General features: G+C 38.3%; 1 protein-coding gene across 2 annotated transcripts in view; it reads left to right on the top strand.

The window, feature by feature from the left end:
• The first annotated feature begins 3,685 nt into the window (after positions 1-3,685).
• The window catches only part of TMEM168 (transmembrane protein 168), a 55,009-nt gene continuing 37,735 nt past the window's right edge, over positions 3,686-20,959 (top strand). The window contains exons 1-2 of one of the 2 annotated variants that reach the window (XM_069107046.1): positions 3,686-4,617; positions 11,695-12,947. In XM_069107046.1, the coding sequence (XP_068963147.1) occupies positions 11,820-12,947 (1,128 nt within the window). In that variant the 5' untranslated portion in view covers positions 3,686-4,617; positions 11,695-11,819. Of the gene's footprint in view, positions 4,618-4,874; positions 5,133-11,694; positions 12,948-20,959 lie in introns of those variants that run through there. The other variant, XM_069107044.1, reaches the window with a different exon arrangement.

The raw sequence follows: 20,959 nt of genomic DNA, 5'->3' as shown, positions 1-20,959 counted from the left end.
GATATGGTTGTGTGTTAGAACTTAGATTTGGTGTTCATATTCCTCAATCCTCTTCAGTGGCATACCCAAGTGCTTTCTGAATGCCAGGCAGGATCAAACAGTGGTCAGTGCTAGTAGAATTAAGAAATTACAAAGTAGGGGTGGCTAGGTGGCATAGTGAATACATCACAGGCCCTGGAGTCACGAGGACCTGGGTTCAGATTTGGCCTCATACACTTGACACATACACACAAAAACTAGCCATGTGACCTTGGGCAAGTCACTTAACCCCAATTGCCCTACCCTCCCCCCTCCAAAAAGCAAAAACAAAAACCAAAAACAGAAAAAAAAAAAAAAGAAAAGAAATTACAAAGTAGTAATAGCAGATTGAGAGAAGCATGGAAGCTTCATTTAACTGAGTGACTGGGAATCAAAAATGTTGATGTAAATATATATCCACCCACTCATACTCAAGAACAGCAAACTACTCAGATACATGTGCCTTTATGCTATTAACGCTGTCATCACTTTCTGCTTCATTTACCTAACGGAGGATGCCACAGAGTTAGGAGATCTTTACCACATTTTCTGTATCCCCATTTCAGGGCTCATAGCTAGAAGGGACCTCCAAAGCACTCTAGTTCAGTTCTCTTAGATGAGGAAACTGAGGTCCAGGGAGCTTAAATGATAGAGAGTAAGTAGCAAATGCAATATTTGAACCAGGTCCTCCAATCCCAGAGTCAGTGCTCCTTTTACTGTACTACAATGTTTTAGCCCTCTTGCTCCTGGAGATCTCAGAACTTCTACTTCTACTTCAAAACATGAAACAAGACCTAGCAAAGAAGCAGGAGGAGAAGGGGCCATCTCGTCTCTCAAGACATTTTCTACTAGGTTTCAGAAAATCTAGTACTGTGAAAGTAGGGTAGGGGGCAATATTTCTGTATTCCTGAGTTTTTGTTGTTGTTTTAGTCATGTCCAACTCTTTATGACCACATATTGGGGTTTTCTTGGCAAAGATACTTGAGTATTTTGCCACTTCTTTCTCTTTTACAAATGAGGAAACTGAGACAAAATAGGGTTAAGTGACTTGCCCAGGGTCACACAGCTAGTGTCTGAGGCCATATTTAAACTCATCAGAATGAGTCTTTTTGATTCCAGGCCTAGCACTCTATCTACTGTGCCACCTAGCTGCCCCCACATTCCCAACTGCTAATTCCAAAGTAAAATGTTAAATTGGACAGATCTTTGCATTTAATTTTCCCATTGTCCATTTAATGTCAATTTATATAAATTCTACCATTTTTGCTACATCCCTGAAAGCTTCTTGTAGTGTCAACTACTTAGACTTAGCTATTGTTCCCAGGCTTTATATACCCTAACCAGAGGCTGAGAAAGGTCTGCTGGCATAAATGAGGAAAAAGAGGAATGATAACCCTAACAAGAGAACAGAAAAGCTGGTATGTCTCAACAGAAAAGATAAAGTGAGGATGGTGATGCAGAGATTAAATGAATAATTCAATCCTACATTTTATCATCTACTTTCTTTAGAGCCCTGTCTTGGGCACTGAAGTAGAACATAAGATCACTGAGGTCAGGAATCATGGTTGTTGTTTTTTTTAATTTTAAAATAAGTTTTATTGCTATTTTTTGTTTTTATGTCATAGTCACATCAGGTTATAGGCACACCTTTTCCCTACCATAGAACCCTTCCTTGTAGCAAATCAAAAATAGTTAAGCAAAAACAAGTAGCATGGTGAAGTGGAAAGAGGGCTGGATTTGGAGTCTGAGTGCTTGGGTTCAAATCACGGCTGTATACCATGTACAGCCATATGCCTATGGTCATATCCTGGGGTTCAGTTCCTCATGTGTAAAATGAAGGGGTTAAACTTTGATGACCTGTAAGGTACCTTCTAGGTCTAAATATATGATCCTGTGAACTGATGCATCGACCATGTCTGACAGGGCTTGCAACTTCCTATAATGTATATTTCATTATCACTTCACATATATTTCAATACTGGGAACAAGACTGATCATTACAGTTCAGAGTTCAGCTACCAATTCTGTATTCTTTTCATTTTCACTATTTTTAATCATGGTGATTCTTCTCACTTCCCTTTGCACAAATTATCAATCTTCCCATATTTCTCTGAAGTCCTCATATTCACTGAATTTCTTGCGGAACTATTTGGATTTTGTCTTTGTCTTCCTGGAAACCCATGTGGTTCCTTGCACATAGTTGGAGCTTAATAAACGTGTGCTGAATGAAGTAATTTAAATGAGACATTGTTCCTGCAATCTAGTATTAGTACTAGACTTATAAGTAGAAAAACCCAATATGCCATATCTAACACTATCAAAATAGTGCTGGACACATGAGACCCTAGGTTAAGAGCTGGAAGGATCCTGAGAGATCATCCAGTATACACCCCCTCCCATATTACAGATAAGTGAAATTTACAGAGGTTAAGAAACTTACTCAAGGCCAAGTGGAAGAGCTTTATATGTTCTATAGTTTTTTTTAAATATTTTTCTTTCTATCTTTTCTTGCTGGTTTTGTTTGTAATATACAGAAATGCTGATAATTTATGTGGGTTTATTTTATATCCTACAACTTTGATGATGTTAATGTCTCCCTAATTTTTAGTTGACCTTTAGAGATCATCACATAATCTGCAAAAGGTGATAGTTTTGTTTCTACTTTACCTATGCTTATGTCCTCAATTTTTCTTGTCTTATTGCTGTAGCTAGAATTCCTAGCACTGTATTAAATAATAGTGGTAATAATGGACATTTTTTATTTACTCCTGATCTTACTGGAAATGACCTAGTATTGTTATATTTCTCTCTCCTCAATGGGGAGAGGGAGAAAATTTGGAACTTAAAATAAAATTTAGTTTTAAAAAGTGACCCTAGCTTTTCACCATTATTTATAATGCTGGCTCATGGCTTTATACAAAGATGTTATTTACCAAATTTAGGAAAAATCCCTTATTCCTATACTTCCTAGTGTTGCTTTTTAGGGCTTCTATTGATGTAACTGCATGCATTAAAAAACAATGTACAAATGAGTCCCACATTCCTGGCACAAATATATTCTGATCATAGTGCATCTTTTTTTTTTTTAAGCAATCGGGGTTAAGTAACTTGCTCAAGGTTATACAGCCAGGTATTTCTGGGTGTGGTGCTGACTGAGTATCTGAGCCCGGATTTGATCCAGGTCATCCCGACACTGGAGCCGGTGCTCTTACTCACTGAGCCACCTGGCCGCCCCTATAGTGTATCATTTTAAGAAATATGGTGTTACAGAGTCTTTGCTAATATTTTACTTAATATTTTTTAATCAATATTCGTTTGGGAAAATTTAGGATGGTGTTCTTTTTGTTTGGTCTCTCACTGGTAAGGTACCCTGTGGGGGGGAGGGGCTTTTTTCCCCCCGAGAGTTTTTTTGTCTTATTCAATTTCTCTAATACTGGGTTATTTAATCTCTTGTTCCCTTAATATACGCATTTAAGTTTTTGTAAATAATTATCCATTTCATCTATATTATCAGTTTTGTTGGCATATAATTGAGCATAAAGTTTCTGATAGCTTCCTTCACCAATTGTTGTAAATTTGCCTTCATTTTGATACCAAGCATTAGATTTTCCTTTCTCTTTTTATCAGGCTAGCTAAATGTTCATTTAATTATTTTAAAAATCAATTTCTCTTTTTACTTATCAATTCATTGTGGGTTTGCTTTTTGGAGGATTTTTTTTTTTGCTTTCAATTTTGTTAATCTCTCACTTGATTTTCAGAATTTCCAATTTAATGTTCAGTTGGGTTTTTTTGATTTGTTGCTTTTCTTTTTTTTTTTTCCAGCAGCACCCTCATTTACAGATCTGTTCTCTTTCCCTTGAAAGCATTTACAAATCTGAATGCTTCCGCTCATCTGCATCCAAAAGCTTTTGATATGTCAATAATTCAAACATTCATTAATTGCCAACTAAACACCAGGCACTGTGGTCTCCTAGCTGTATGTCAGGATGAAATTTTCTGTGTTTCTACGATTTGTTCTTGGCCTCACCGAGAATTATCATACAAAATGAAGACACGGCTATGTGAGCAGGGAAGGTATGGGGCATCAGGAAATGCCCCCTGGAGAAAGAAGGTGGCGCTTGAACTGAGCCGTCCAAGGACAGCAGGGATGGTAAAGGGCAGGGAACTGGCCCAAGCGTCTGCGTCCCAGGCACGAGGTCAGAACCGCAAGGGAACGACTGGATTTACATTAAGGGGAGACCAGAGAGGCAGGCAGGCCAGGTGGATGGACTTGGCCTCGGCATCAGAAAGCCCTCGGCGGTTAAGTCCCACCCCCGACGCCTACAGACTATTTACCTAAAATAAAACACTAAACGTGCTCCGGCCCAGGAAACTCTCTTTGGGAGCCAAATTGCGGGACCGCGGCTGCTATGCCTTGGCTCCCCAGACCCTCAGCCCGGCCTTAAGAGGAAAAAGGGAAGTCTCAGCTAGCCCTACCTTTTATGCTGGTGACTGGGGCTGTTCTGCCATAGGGTCGAAGACCCAAACCTGGAATTCACACCCTTTATACTGCAGAAGAAGAAACAGGGTGAAATGATTAAGCCCAAGGTCATACAGCTGGTAAGTAGTGAGTAGTAGGATTTGAACCCAGGTCAGGGCATTTTCTAACATAGTATCCTGATGGAGCTACCAAGAAGCCTGAACGTGGCTAGCTTGTATCCGGGAGTTAGGCCGCCCCAATCTCCCGGCTCGGAGAAGCGCGGACGGCCGCCGCCTGCCTTGCCCGGGACCGTGGGATGTGCGCAGGGCGGGACGCGGGGGAGCAGCGATCCCGGGCCGGGCCTGCAGCGGCTCATTGAGCGAAGCTGGAAGGAGGTGCCGCGCGGTTTGACCCCGTCCGCGCTCCGTACCGCCCGCTGAGCCGGCGGCGGGAACATGGCCGCCACCACAGCCACCCCACTGGTAATGCAGAAAGTTTTCCAACGGTCAGGCCCGTGTTAGTTCCTCGCCCGCTGCGGGCCCGGCCCCCGCCCTCCGCGGCGCAGGCCCCACTCTGGGCCCACCTCCTTACGTCCCCCGAACGCCAAGACGCCCTGGCCCCAGCGAGTGGAGGAGGCCGGCCCTTGCAGAGCCAGGTAGGAAGAGGCGGCGGCGGCAGTGGCGGCGAGGGGGAAGTCGGGCGGCGCCGGCTCCTCTGCGGGACGCGCCTCCGGAGGTGGCGGTGACGGTGGCGGCGGCGGCTCCCTCAGGCCGGCCCCAGAGGCCCGCGGGCTGCGCCTGACGCTTCCCGTCCCCCTCATCCCCAAGGCCGCGGCCCACTGTACCGTACGGCCCCCGACGTGCTGAGGCGGCGAGGCACTGGGGGAAGAGTCCCGGGATGGGGAGCCGGAGCTCGTCTCGATCCCGGAGACGCCGTCACTTAGCCTCAGTTTCTGCGTCCGGGAAATGGAGTTAACCTTGGGACCACTTGCTGAGAAAAGTGCTGTTGCACGTGATTGCTAGAACCGTGCAAGTTGGAAATGTGGGACCTGCCGACCCCGAAGAAGGGAGAGAACCCCTTGGGTTTTCCCGTCTAGGCAGGAACAACTGACCTTGCAGCCTCTCACTTCATCTGAGAGGGTGGCCAGTTCCCCTCCCCCCAAAAAAGAGCTCGGGAGAAAAAGCTGGCGTCCCCTTGTGTCGGTGCCAGTATACGAGCTGTGCGACGTTTGGTTTCACTTTCCCTGCGCTTTGTCCGCGAAGCTTTTATAGCTAAGCTGCCCTAGGACTTTGGAAGACCTTGTGCTTAACGACAAGGAGGATGCTAAGGTTTTCTGGGTTGGGGAACTTTCACTAGAGAGAACCGCCTTAGGTTTGTTGGTAAATTGAAACCCCTCCCGGGTACTGAGGAAGCTTCCCCACCACTGACTAGGAATAAATTCTGACTTTCTCTTCCACTTATCTGTCTGTATCTATCCATCCATGTCTTACCACAGAGGTTCTCAAACTCTTTGGTCTTAGGACCCACGATTAAAAATTGAGGAACCCACAGAGCTTTTGTTTGAGTAGATTATGTCCATATTTACATAATTTATATTAGAAATTAAAACTGATACGCCTTTTTAAATGCCTATTTGTTAAAACATTTACCCTTTACATGTTTATACAAAAAGCCTATTTTTATGAAAAATAACTTTTCCAAAACAAAAAAGTAAGAAGAGTGGCATTATGTACTTATTTTTACAAGTTTCTTGAATGTCTGGCTAAATAGAAGACAGCTGGATTCTCATAGCTGCTTTATCGTTCAGTCTGTTGCAATATGTTCTTTTGTTTGAAGTACATGAAAAAAATCCAGCCCCACACAGTTATGTAGTTGGAAAAGGGGGAAAGTGTATATTAACAGTCAAATTACATCTTAGTATTACTAGGGCAGTAATTTTGACCTTTTGGACCCATGAAAGGTTCTGATGAGCATGAACCACACTTTGAGAGCCAGTGTCTTAGGGCAATGACTTTTTTTTTTTTTTGTCTTTGTATCTCAGGGCCTCTAGATTTTAGAGACCTCCAAATGATGGATGATATGGTTGGGCATGGGTATTTTTCTGGCAGCTGAAACTGGAGGTCATGAGGGAGAAGATTTTGGCTCCTTATCCCTCTAAAATTATAAGTATTGGTGGGACAGACCTTCAGGGCCCTTTCATCCTTAGCTTCCAACTAAGGCCCAGGACATTCTATCTGGAGGTTGTTTTCTTCCCTTCTTCCTCCCAATCTCTTCCAGCTCCCCATCCTCAAATGAATTTATCCCAGAAACTGAGATTTCTAGTTAGAGCTCTGGCACCCAGTCCAACATACCATAGGTACACAATTTGAGAGTCATTAATGACCTTAGTAGTCCTGTAGCTCAACATATAGACAGAAGCAGTCTCCACTATAACGTGCCTACCAAGTGGTTGCCTGGCCTCTGCTTAAAGACTTCCAACCAGGAGGATCTCACTTCCTCTTGAGGCAGTCCATTCTGCTTTGGGACAGCTCTAATTGTTAGGAATTTCTGACACAAGCCTAAATTTGCCTCTCTGCAATTTCTTCTTTCTTTTCTTTTTCTCTTCTTTTTTTCTTTCAAGCAGAGGTTTTATTTAGCGATTATAATGACTGAACATTGACCACTACAGACTTATGAAGAAAGATATTAAATTTACCCCCACCTAGAAATGTTAAAAAAAAAAAGTCAGAACTGAGAAACAATGTATGTGCAATATTCATCATGGCCATTTAATTATGTTTGTAATAGTTTCCCTACATCCTCTACCTTTTTCTTTCATGCTCTGATTACTTAGGCCCTAGAAAACTTGACTTCCTCCTGGAGACTGTGCATCCATGGCCACCATTTCTAAGTGCTGGAAACTCCATCCTTCACAACCCCTGAAAACTTGGATCCATAGGAAGAAGGAGTGGGCATACTCTTTACTCTTCACTGACACATCCATCCTGTCTCGGCAACGATCACTTAGCAACCTTTCCTCTTTTGAGCATCATATCATCTATTTATATAACCAGTTAGTATTCTTACCTATCTACAGGCTTCTAGGTCATTCTCCCTTCCTCCTAATGAAGTTCAATATATTCACCATCTTCACAGACTCATTTCACAAACATTTATGGAACATCTACCATGTTCCAGGCACTGTGGTAGGCACTGTGTATACAAAGACAAAAACTATAGAGTATCTACTGTTAAGAAACTTTTATTGCCAAACCATGTATGGCAAAAAGTGACTACACATTAGGATAAATAGGATGCTTTGAGGCAGTGCTGAGGAGGGACTCCATTCTATGCGTGGTGTAATTAATAATAAACAAGTGGAATATTTTTATGAAGAACAAGTGGCAGTTTTAACAAGAATATAGGATATGTGAAAGACTGTACCTTGCAGTAAGTTTGGAAAGATAGGCCAGAACCAGATTGTAAAAGCCTTTAAATGAAAAGCAGGAACGTTTGCATTTTATCCCAGAGGCAATTGGGTGCCAGTGGAGATTTTTGGGGAAAGAGAGTGACATAGTGAGACCTATGCTTTAGGAATATCTATTTGGCAGCTTTATGGATAGATTAGAGAAGGGGAGCATCTGGAGGTAGGGACATAATAATCTGTCCAAAAGATAATGAGGGCTTGACTTACAGGATTTCTAGCTAGAAGGAATTGTGTAGTATAGTTCTGTCATTTTCAGATAAAGAAACTGGGATACAGTGAAGGACTTGCCCACTGGCTTGAGTCAGGATTTGAACTGAAAACCTGATTCTAAATCCATTATTCTTTCCAGTACACTATGCTAAATGCAGAGGGGCATTGGTAATATATTGTAGCCTAAGCTTAATATAAATTTCTCCATTGACCTTTGGTTAGCCTGCAATTTTGGTTCTTTGGAGATTATGGTATTCTGTGATTTCAAGCCACATAACAACATTGGAAGAATATTGCTATCCAAAGAATGAATTTTGTTTCAGGGGAAACCTGGAGTCACTGAAGGGGCTGTTCACGGTTTCCCAAATTTAATCCAGTCCATTATCTACCTATTCTATATCAAGTTCAATTCACTATCCATCTGCAGTATCTGTGTAAGACATATGTACTGATGGACCAGTTAAGTTCATCCAACTGTATATAATAGATTGTCTTCATCTAACTTGTTTTTTCCTTCATGGATTATTAGGCCAAACTTTTAAGTGGTGGGGAATGTCATATTGGGGACCTTATAAAGTTCTAGGGCTTGATATAAATCAGAACAGTATCATCTTTAAAACAAGAATATCTGGAGAACTTTGCCATATACATGCATATGTAATGTGTGTGTATTTGTGCATTTTTGGTCTGGACCTATGATTTTGTTGATTTAGGGAACTTAAAGAGAGGAAACCCTCTACCAATGAAAACTGAAACATGCTGTACAGCATGCAGTTCTAGTGACTTGACTGGGTTCACTTGGTGTTAAGTGATTTGCCCAGGGTCACACAGCTGAATGAGATTGAGAGGCCAGATGTGAACATGAGCCTTATTGACTCCAAAGACAACTCTGCCAACTGTACCATACCACCTCTCATATTTGTTGCTATAAATCAAAGAAAAATAGAAATATTTCATTGTGTTTTAATTTCTTGTCTGTCAAGAAAAAGACTAAAACATTAATATATAATTAGGGGATTATTTGAAGTAGTGTGGTTAGAAAACTAAAAGAGCTCAATGCATTTTGTACTGAAACAAATAAAATGGCAACATTTAGATAAATATTTAGCCTCTTAAAATCCTAATTGAACATACAAAAGCAAAGTAACTAAAAATGATTATTTGAGAGACATCTGCAATTCCTTCTTGGACAAATTTGTCATTTCCATGAATGTTTTATAGCTGGCATCCAAAGATGACAGATGAGACCAATCCAGGCTTAACAGATTATGTCACATGGTGGGCACATTTCTCTTAGCCAAATGGCTGACTCTGGGTTGCTAATTACATGATGACCTGCTGTTTCTTTTTTTGTGTCCATCTTATTAGAGAATTTCAGATATATGCTGATCATAAACTAGGTTCTTGGAGGATTTCCTCTTTTAAATTTTTAACTGATGGGGGTCTCTGTAGGTTTATTGTCACCATAAGCCAAAAAAAAAAAAACCTATCCTATTTATTATCAGTCTGTTCCTATGAAACAATCTTAAATTTTTTTAAATTGCTAACAGATGTTTAAATTAGTTTTCAATCACTCATCCTAAATTCACAGCTAGCCAATTTGAATTCTAGCTTATAAGGCATTTCAGGTTATAGCATTTAATTTTGTATTGAAAAAATTAATAATGAGGTGGTGAAAATGCTTATTATTGGAAATAGAATTTATTGGCTTTTATAACAGAAATGATTTAGGCAGCTTGGAGACATTGCCACAGAGTTGTTCATTTAAAATTGGAAACTGATTTTGGTGATTGAAGGAGATTGTTGTGGTAAAGTCACAATTGTAAAGAAAATTATGGAACAAATTTATGGGATTTATTATATTAAAACTTTACTTTTTGTATTTTTGTTGATATAAATCTTATTTTAAGAGTCTACAATTGCACAGAATTCAAGAGACTTCATGAAAACAGTGTGATTTTAAGAAGATCTACTATTAATATAAAATGTTTTAATTGAAAAAACATTCAATCATTTGTGAAACTAGAATAATGATGTCAGTCTTTCCTTATAAACTTTGTTCTGTCTCATAGCCATAAGTGGTACCTTAACCTAGGGAAACTGACTTGCAGGTATATATTGTTGTTTCTAGAGAGTACCTGATATTAGAAGTATGAGTGGATGGATGAGGACAGTTCATTACAACCACAGGTAGAAAAATTCACAGCTTATGCCTTACTAATGGTAAATGCCAGTAATATAATAATCTACATATAGGCAGAATGTTTTATTTAAATAAAATTGGCAAAGTGGAGTCAGAAAGAGCCAAGTTCAAATCCAGCATTAGACACCAAATAACTATGTTGTCATAGGCAAGTCATTTAACTTCTGCCTAACTAATTTTTCTTACCTGTAAAATGGGGATAATAATAGCACACCTACCTCTGTGAGTTGTTCTATGTATAAAAAAGAATGTATTAGCTAAATATCATCATCATAATAATAATAGCTAACCTTTCCATAGTGCTTAAATAACTAATCTCTTTTTATTGAGTACTACCATATATCTCAGTACTTTAAGGCAGTATTTTGAAATTGGCAGGTGCTTGATAGTATTGGACTTGGAGTCAGGAAGACTTAGGTTCAGAACCAGCCTCAGACAATTCCTAGCTGTGTGACCCTGGACATAGCATTTAACGGCTGCTAGTACATTTTCCTTACTTGTAAAATGAGGATTACAGTAGCACCTATCTCAATACAGAGTTGTTGTGAGGACCAAATGAGACAGCATATGCAAAGTGCCTTACAAAACTCAAAGTTCTATATAAATGCTCACCATCATCTTCAAGGATTTTGCTGGGCTGGATACTCTCTCCAGACCGTTTTAAAATCCTTCTAATCCTTGGTACATGATCTTTGGGAGATGCTGTGGCCAAAGAATTCGTAATATCACAGCCAGCCTGCTGATGAGCTAGTCTGGTTCTCAGATGGCCTTAGAATGGACCTTACATGAAGCCTTCCCTGCTGCTCTCTGGAATTCCTCATGTCTTTTAAAACTCAGCTTAAGTGCAACCTTCTACAAGGCCTTTCCTAATTCTCCCAGCTGGTAGTACCTTCCCCTCTCCCATTGCCCCTTTATTTTGTATATACTTAATTATATACCTATTGTTTTCTTCTGTTACAGCATAAACCCCTTTAGGGAAAGATTGTTACATTTTTCTGTATTTGTATACCTAGGACTCAGCAATGTGCATGGCACATAGAAAATGCCTAATAAATGTTTATTCATTTATTGACCTTGCAGAATTTGTACTTTACTGTGACAGTATTCAGGAGTTGTCATCTCCACACCCTGATGAGGCATCAAAGTATTACTTTGCTGGAGGAGAATACTAACATAAATTTGATAATATTTCCTTTATGAAAAATATAAATAGATGCTAAAATAATGTTACAGGAGAAACAGCAATTCATTTTTATTTATTTTACATCATTTTGTACAATGTAAAAACTACTTTGAAGATAAATTTAAAATTAATACAAATCTTTTTTTTTCTTTTAGGTCTCTGAAAATAAGATTTCACCTGAGGAAATGGCAAATTAGGAGCTTGCAGATTCTCTGAATTTCCTGGATACAGTGCAGAAAATTTTTATAGTGTGGAGAAAGAGCCTTAATTGCCAGTTTACATGTGTAGATCACTGCGTTACTGTATTAGTCATTGTCTCTATACAGCAATGACAAGACTGGAAGAAGTAAATAGAGAAGTGAACATGCATTCTTCAGTTCGATATCTTGGCTACTTAGCCAGAATCAATTTATTGGTAGCAATATGCCTAGGTCTTTACGTAAGATGGGAAAAGACAGCAGATTCCCTAATTCTGGTCATCTTTATACTTGGGCTTTTTGTTCTTGGGATTGCCAGTATTCTTTATTATTACTTTTCAATGGAAGCAGCAAGTTTAAGCCTCTCTAACCTTTGGTTTGGATTCTTGCTTGGTCTCCTCTGTTTCCTAGATAATACTCCTTTTAAAAAGGATGTAAAAGAAGAAGTAACTAAGTATTTGCTCCTGACTTCCATAGTTTTGAGGATATTATGTGCTTTGGTGGAGAGAATTTGTGGTTGCATCCGTCACCGACCCACTTTGCTGACCACAGTTGAGTTCCTTGAGCTGGTTGGGTTTGCCATTGCCAGTACCACCATGCTGGTTGAAAAGTCTATGAGTGCCATCTTACTTGTTGTAGGTTTGGCGATGCTGATTATTGACCTAAGAATGAAGTCATTTCTAGCAATTCCAAATTTGGTGATTTTTGGCATCTTACTGTTTTTTTCTTCATTGGAAACACCTCAAAATCCAATTGCCTTTGCATGTTTTTTTATCTGTCTAATTACTGATCCCTTCCTTGACATCTATTTTAGTGGACTTTCAGTTACTGAAAGGTGGAAACCCTACTTGTTTCGTGGAAGAATTTGTAGAAGATTTTCTGTCATTTCCATTGGCTTGATTGAGCTTACTTTTTTTATTCTTTCAGCATTTAAGCTTGGGGACTCTTATCTCTGGTACTTTGTAATACCAGGGTTTTCCATTTTTGGAATTTTCTGGATGATTTGCCATGTTATTTTTCTTATAACTCTTTGGGGGTTCCATACCAAATTAAATGACTGTCATAAAGTCTATTATACTCACAGGGCAGATAATAACAGCCTTGATAGAGTAATGGCATCTAAAGGAATGCGGCATTTTTGCTTAATTTCAGAGCAACTAGTTTTCTTTAGTCTTCTTGCAACAGCAATTTTTGGTGCAGTGTCCTGGCAGGTAAGTGAATATCTATTTCCTCTTGTATAATTATATTATTTTAGCATTATATTTGATAAGATGATAGTTTCAGCAGTTTAATTTCAATAAAATATTAATCACCCATAAAAATGTAAAATTATAGAATTCCTGCCCTCAGTCTAATAGGAGGCTATGATACATAACATGAGCAAGTATAATACATCATAACTACATAAAAGGTATAAACTTGGTGATACTCACTGGGGCAATCAGAGAATGTTTCCTGTGGAAGGTGATTTTTGAATTGGGTAGAAATTCAATAGTCAGGAAGGAGAGAGGAGAATGTATTGCACAGGTACATAGAGGGGAAAGTAGGGTATAAGTGTTCCAGTTTGACTGGAATATATGCTACCTGGAAAGAAGTAGTATAAAATAAGGTTGAAAAAACAAGTTGGCACAACATTGCATTGGCCTTTAACAACAGCCTTATTCAGTAGACACTAGGAAGCAGTTGAAAGGTTTTGAAGATAAAGACTCTTAGACTGTAGTAGGTAGAGTAAGAATCAGAAAAGTTGCAGTCAGGAAATCTGGCCTTGAATCCTACCTCTAGCACTTTTCAGATATGTGCCCTCAGTAAATCACTTACCCTAAGACTTAGTTTCATTTGTAAAATTGGTAGTGTATATATCTACTTCATAGAATCGTGATGCTCAAGTGAAGTAATGTTTGTAAAAGCACTCTGTGTCCTATAACATGCTATATAAATAGTAATTATTGTTATAATTAGTACTTCGATAATGTGAAGAATTGATTAGAGGAGAGTAGATTATGAAAGTAGTTAGAAGGCTATTATAATAATCCAAGCAGGTAGTAATACTAAGTTAATTAAGAATTGTAGAGTAAAAGTTTCTGACTTTCTGTGACCTAACTTTAGTTTTAGAATGGGAGGAACAAATCTTGACAATGTAATTCAGCATGTTTTTCAGCAAACAACAAGCAATATTATTCAAACTGTATAGGTGCCTTGTACTTGATTTTTACTTCCCACATTCTTCTTTAAAAGTTTCAGTGGCGAAATACTATGATTCTTCTTGGACCTACAGCTTACTTTAATGTAACGTGACAGCAAATGTCATTTAGATTGACCTATTGCCACAGAAAGCTTGCTGGACTTTTCCCAGAAGTGGGACATCAGTATACATTAGGTACCTGTTTGTGCTGCATTAGTCAGTCAACAAGCATTTATTGAATACTTATTATCTTCCAGATGCTATGCCATGAGTAAAAGCACATTCTAATGGGAGAAGAAGGTAACATAAATTTCTATTTTATGTTGCTATAGATAGTGGTGTGTCAAAAACATTTGCTGTGGTGAAATATCAAGCCAGAATATAAGATCTTTTTGGTGATCTATCAGATACTCTTAAAGGGGTCATTCTTTGTGCAGATGTTTGTTTCTCAATATGGCTCTTGAAAAACTTCCAAATGGTCAGTCTGATATTGCCCATTAGGCCCTGGGATAACTCACTACCTACCATCCTTAACAGAAAAAATTTTCAGTTTATTTTTGGATGCAAGAGAAAACTTACCAAAAATACCTTCCTTTAGTTTAGTTGACTTACATACTTTCTGTCATGAAGTCTTTTCTGTATTAAGTGAGAAAAAGAAACAATTTAATTGAACATTTATTAAGTACCTGTTACATTCTAGATTTTGTGGATAAAATGGTAAAAAATAAAAGAACAGTTTTGACTGCTTTAGACTCTAGTAGAAGGATATATTGCATACAAAAATAACTACAAGCATACCTCAGAAATAATACAGGTTTGGTTCTATACTACTGCAATAAAGTGAATATGCAATAAAGTAAGTCACATGAATTTTTCGCTTTCCCAGTGCATGTAAAAGTCGTTTTTACCCTATACTGTAGTTTATTAAGTGTTCAGTAGTATGTCTAAAAAAATGTACATAACTTAATTAAAAATACCTTATTGCTAAAAAATTCATGCAAAACATCATTTGAGCCTTCAGCAAATTATAATCTTTTTGCTGGTGGAAGGTCTTTTTGATGGCTGCTGACTGATCAGGGTATAGTTGCTAAAAGTTGAGGTGATTGGCAATTTCTTAAAGTTAGACAATAATAAAATTTACTTCATCATTTGACTCTTCCTTTCACTTGAACACTTAAAGGCCATTGTAGGGTTATTAATTGACCTAATTTCAATATTGTTGTATCTCAGTAAATTAGGGAAACTGGAAGAGAGGGAGAGAGATGAGGAATGATTAACCAGTCAGTGAAACAATCAGAACATAGACAATGTTCATTGATTAATTTCGCTATCTTATAACAGTGCTGTTTGTGGCTTTCCAAACAGTTACAATAGTAACATCAAAGACCACTGATATCAGTAGTTCCCTATAATAAATATAATAGTAATGTAAAAATTAGTAAAGTAAAAAAAAAGTTTGAAATATTGTGAGAATTTCCAAAATGTGACATGGAGACATGATGTGAACACATACTGTTGGAAAAATGGCACCAATAGACTTGTTCAGTGAAGGATTATCACAAACTGTAAGTTTGTAAAAAATGCAATATAGGTAAAACACAATAAAACCAAATGTAATAAAACGAGGTGTGCCTGTATATAGAAGGTGCTATTTGCATGGGAGAGGCCTAAAAGCTTTGGACTAGAAGGAGTAGCTACTAATAGGGAAGGGATGGGGAACTGCTTCCAAGCCTGGAGGAGATTCAGTGCACAGAAGCAGGAGAGGGTTATAAATTAGTAAGTAAATAGTTCACTTTGGCTGACTACATGCAATCTATAAAGATGAATTGAAGCCAAATTTTGTAAGACTTTGAATGCCAGGATAAAGAGTTGACATTTTATCCTATAGGCAATGGGGAGGTATCTGAAACTTTTTGTACATGAGAGTCAAATAACCAGGCCTATGCAATAAGAAAATTATTTTTGGCAGCATTGTGCAGGTTTTATTGAAGAGAGGAAAGACTAAAGAAGAGAGTAAAGAGAACAGTGAGGAGACTGTTTGAAGAGTACAGGTGGGAGAGGTCATGAAGGTCTGAACTAGGGTGGTAAGTGTGGAAGAGGCAATGTAGTGGTAGAAAAAAGGACATGACAGCTGTTTTAAGAAAGGTGACAGGTTATTCAGCTAGGTAATTGAAAGAATAATAATCTTATAACTTAGAGAAATTAGGAAGAGGGTCAGGTTTCAGGGGAGAAAACAAATTTAGTTTTGAACATGAGTTTGAGATGTCAGCAGGACATTCATATGAAGATGTTCAGCTTACAATTAGAAACCAGGGACTTGGAAATAAGAAGAAAAGTAGATGTGGAAATAGATTTCAGATTCATTCATGTAGAGGAGATAATTGAAGCCAAAGTGGTAGTTAAGATTGAGAGGAGAGTATATATATAAAAGGTCCCCATGGAGAGAGCTTTGGGGGATTGCCCACTCATACTTTGTGGGATAAAGGAGAAAAAGGAACCAGAGAAGAAAACTAAGAAGCAGTTAGATAGGAGAACCAGGAAGGAGGATACCAATGACACCAAGGGAGGAAAGAGTATGAAGAATTTCCAGGGCAGAGGATGTAGTAAATCGTCAACTCTAGCCAGATATGTTTCATTAGTTAAACCTGGAAAAAATTAGTGACCTGTAAAGATCTGTGAGAGTGGTTCCTTCTTCTCCTAAAGGACTCCATTTCTGGGCTCATATTGATTAGATATAGTTCTGGGAAAGTCTGACCTCGAAAAGAGGGCATTGGGCTATTCTTAAACTTTTTGGCTTCTTACATTTACATTCCAGAGTAGACCCCTAGAGAAAGTCTCTAAAGCAAACCTAAAGCATAGCTTATTTTCATGGCTTCCCCAAAAGGGATTTGCAGAATCCCTTCTAGAAAAGTACCGAATATAAAAAATAGATTGGCTATTATATAATATAATATATATTTATATATAATATAAAAAATAGGGGCGGCTAGGTGGCGCAGTGAATAGAGTACTGGCCCTAGAGTCAGGAGGATCTGAGTTCAAATCCGGCCTCAGACACTTGACACACCTACTAGCTGTGTGACTTTGGGCAAGTCACTTAACCCCAATCGCCCTTCAAAAAGCAAAAAAAAAAAAAATAGATCATGTATAAGATGACTTTCTATCTCCACCACAAAGAAATGTTTACAACACAAAAGACTCACAAGCATACATTGATAGGTACTTGATAGGTACTTACAAACATGAAACAGTGCCCAGTCATTTCTATTATACTTTCCTAAAGAGGTTGATATTTAAAATATGAAACACTTTATGGGACTGCTGAATATATTTCACTTTAGCTTCATATATTAAACTCATTACCTTTTTCTTCCCCTTTCCCCTTTCCTAATATTCCTATTACTATTCAGGGCATCACCATCCTCCAAGTCACTCATACTTACAAACCTAGTCTTTCCGTCTCTTTCACACACTCTCTCGCATCCTATCTATTGTCAATCCAGTCTTCAAAACATCCCTTGTTTCTGCCCCTTTGTCTCCTTTGACGCTCACCACCCTGGTATAGGCTGTCATCCCTTCATGCCAGAATTATTGCAGTAGCCTACTGGTTGCTCTCCCCTGCCTCAAGTCTCTCCTCCCTCCAGTCCATATTCCTCTCAGCTACCAAGATTGATCTTCCTAATGTATATCTCTGATCATGTTACCACCATCCAGCCCCTTTCAATGAACTCCATTGGCTCCCTTTTGCCTCTAGAATGAAATATGAAATCTTCTGTTTGGCTCTTAAAGTCCGTCATTACTTGGCCCCTTAGTACTTTTCCAGTCATCTCACACCTTACTCGCCTCTTCATACTCTGTGCTATATAGTGACTCTGGTGTCCTTGCTGTTCTTCCCATAAGACATTACATTTCTTGACTGTGTGTTCTCATTGGCTATCCTTCATGCCTTGAGTGATACTCCTCCTCACCTCTTCCTCCTGGCTTCCTTCAGATCTCAGCTAAAGTATGACTTTCTACAAGAAGCCTTTCCCAATCCTTAATTTTAGTGCTTTCTGAGACTGCCCACAATGTGTGTATGTGTACGTATGTATCTATCTTGTTTATACATAGTTGTTTACATATTGCCTACCTCATTAGACTGTGAGTTGCCTGAAAGCAGGACTGATTTTTGCCTGTCTTTGTATCCACAATGCCCAGTGCAGTGCGTGGCATCTGCACTGTTGGAATAAATCTCAGAAGGTCTGTAGTTTTTGGCAAGTCAGGGTATGGTTTGGCATTTCATCTGAAGTATTCTCCTGGAAGTAGTTATTTTCTACTCGTAAGAAATCCCTTCTGCTGGGAAACTTGTACCCAGACTCAGACCCTTCAACTAACGAGATTGATGTCAAAACTAGGAGTATCTGTCTCAGGATTGCTGTTCATATCTCCTGTGCCCAAGGAAAGACAAAACAGAAGGGACTCCTAGGTTCATAAGATCAAATATCATATCATAGGTCATGTCCCTCTTTCATGAAATTCAAAGAGAGAATTTTAAAAGTCCTAATGCTTGAGGGAGGTGGGAAATTAGTGGTAGCAGAAACTCTTGTATTAATACTGTTCACCAACTTCCTTAAGAACAAATTTCTTACTTTCAGTTGAGCAGAGCTGGAACTGGTTACTCTCCCTCAAACCAGTCAGTCCTGAAGGTTCCCCAAAATAAAAGTGTTAGTGATTTGCTTACTGTCCACTTCCCAGACCTCTGGCATCTTTTTTGGTATCTAGGAGGGGCTATATTGACAAAAACTAGAGTACCTAATATTCCAGGCAAAAATTGATGAAAAAAGTAATTTTTTGTTTTAATTGAACTGATGTGAGGAATTTGGAGTTTGGAAACCCCATTTTTATTCAGATTGTCAGTTTACAGTTTCTGAGAATTACTGAGGGTGAGATATCGAATCTCTTGCTCAAGATCACATAACCATCGCGTGTCACAATTTGAACCAAGAACTTTATTTTAAGGCAGCCACTCAGCTTCTGAAATTAAGTCATAGCAACAAGCATTTATTAATGCTACCCTGTGCCAGGCCCTGTGCTAAGTGCTGGGGACACAGAGAAAAGCAAAAACAGCCCCTGCTCTCAAGGCGCTTACATGTGTGAAACAAAATTGTAAAACAGACAAGATACATGTAGCATAAATTGAAATTAATCTCAAAGGGAAGTCATTTAAGTATTAAAGGAGATTGGGAATGGCTTCTTACAGAGAGTAGGATTTTAGTTGAGAAGTAACTTTGTAGTAGGACCTAGCCAGCTATTAGAATGTTCTATCTTGGGAAAAGGGCTATCTGGCAGAGAACTTGGTGCCATATCATTCAGACGACCTGTTTTGGTGAGGTTTTCATATTGGCAGAGCAATTACCTGCCATGGATCTATTGAAAGTCAATTCTTTGTTAAGCAAGCATTTGTAAAAATAAAAAATGGAAATAATGCTAATGAAATTAATACTTATTTATGTAATATTCATAAATATATAAATTGTTGAAAAGTCTAATTTAACTTGTGTTTTGTATGATTGTAAAGAATTCTCTGAAGGAATAAGGGTCTGGACCCTTTAAAAATCAGGGTACTAAAGTGGAAGGAATAATTCACCAGAATTCGTTTAAAACTACAGCTGCCCACTGCTATATACTGCCTCTTAAAAAGACAATTCAGATTTAGGAATTATAATAACCAATCCTATCCCTGAGACTAGTTGAGGAAATACATCTCTTGTCTCGTATTGAAGAGGTGGAAGACTGTATAAAATGTATATTGTCAAGAGAGGTCATCACTATGTCAGTTGGTTTTATTTTACTATGTTCTTCCCATTTAGAGGGAGGCCCCTAGTGGTGGGGAAGCATATTTGGAAATGAGTGATCCATAAAAAGGTTTAAATAAAAAATAAAAAAGACAATTCAGAGCCAAAAGAGAAAATGCAGTAACTGAAGCTGAGTCAGTTGGAACAATTAGTGTTTGGTGGGAGTAGTGTGAAGGAAGTTATTAGTACCTTTCTAAAAAGCAGCTGACTCTTAGATAGAACAAAAGGGGTCAGAAGTTGTGAAAAGATTCTGGGATAGCTGGTAGGTGGGAGAACGATAAATATATATATTTGGAGAGTTGGTGTGGTGGCAGTTAAGTTAGTGACAGAGTGATCCAGAAGCTTTTTTTTTTAACCCTTATTCCAACTAGGCTGTTTCATAGTTTAAAAGTAGAAAATAGGAAGAATTTTGGTGCCAGATTTAATAGAATTTTTTAACCTTATGGGAAAAAAGTGAGCATATTGAAGGGTCTGTTCCTAGTTCACTTAATTTCTCCACCTTATAGTAAACCTATTCATTTCATAGGTACATTACCTAATCAAACAGGTATAAGCATAGCATCAAAACATTTTTATTATGAACTTAAGACCAAATGAAATGAACATTTTTGTATACAAAGAGTAGAAAAAGAATTATACATGAAACTCTTCTGTACAGCTTGTTTTTTCCTTTTAACTATAAAATAAGTTTAGCACAGGCATGACAACTTAAGAGGACATGAAAAGCCAATTAGAACTTGCCTTGAAATACTTTTGAATGAAACATCATTAGAATGACAGAGAAAAGTAAAGAAAGAGCCTATTTTAGAAAGATAACACTGTTAATCCTGGTATATTGCAACTGAATTTTTTATCAACTGGCAATCTAAATTAGTTTAATCTTCTTAACTGTCAAGACTTTTCTCTTAAATGTTAATGAATAATTAATTTTAGTAATGTGGACAAAGGAAATCTTCATTCATTAATCCTTGTTTCAATTTGAAGATGTTTCTGATTATTGTCCAAGTGTTGTTGAGAAACTCATGTAATATTATTTCCATATTGGGTTTTATTTTGTTTTCAGTGTAGAGATATCAGTGTAGAGAACTGCCCATTTGAACCCTCATCTGACCATGCAGATCAGTGTTGGAATTGCCTGGTGTACTGAGAGGTCAAGCAAGGCCACACAGTTAGTATGTATCATAGGAGAGATAGGAAGAAAGATCTT

This window comes from Petaurus breviceps, unplaced genomic scaffold (genome assembly GCF_028583685.1).
Source record: "Petaurus breviceps papuanus isolate PSGF00001 unplaced genomic scaffold, PetGlider_PUasm1.0 84, whole genome shotgun sequence".
In the NCBI taxonomy this organism is placed as follows: Eukaryota; Metazoa; Chordata; class Mammalia; order Diprotodontia; family Petauridae; genus Petaurus; species Petaurus breviceps.
This window is presented reverse-complemented; position numbering and strand designations above follow the sequence as displayed.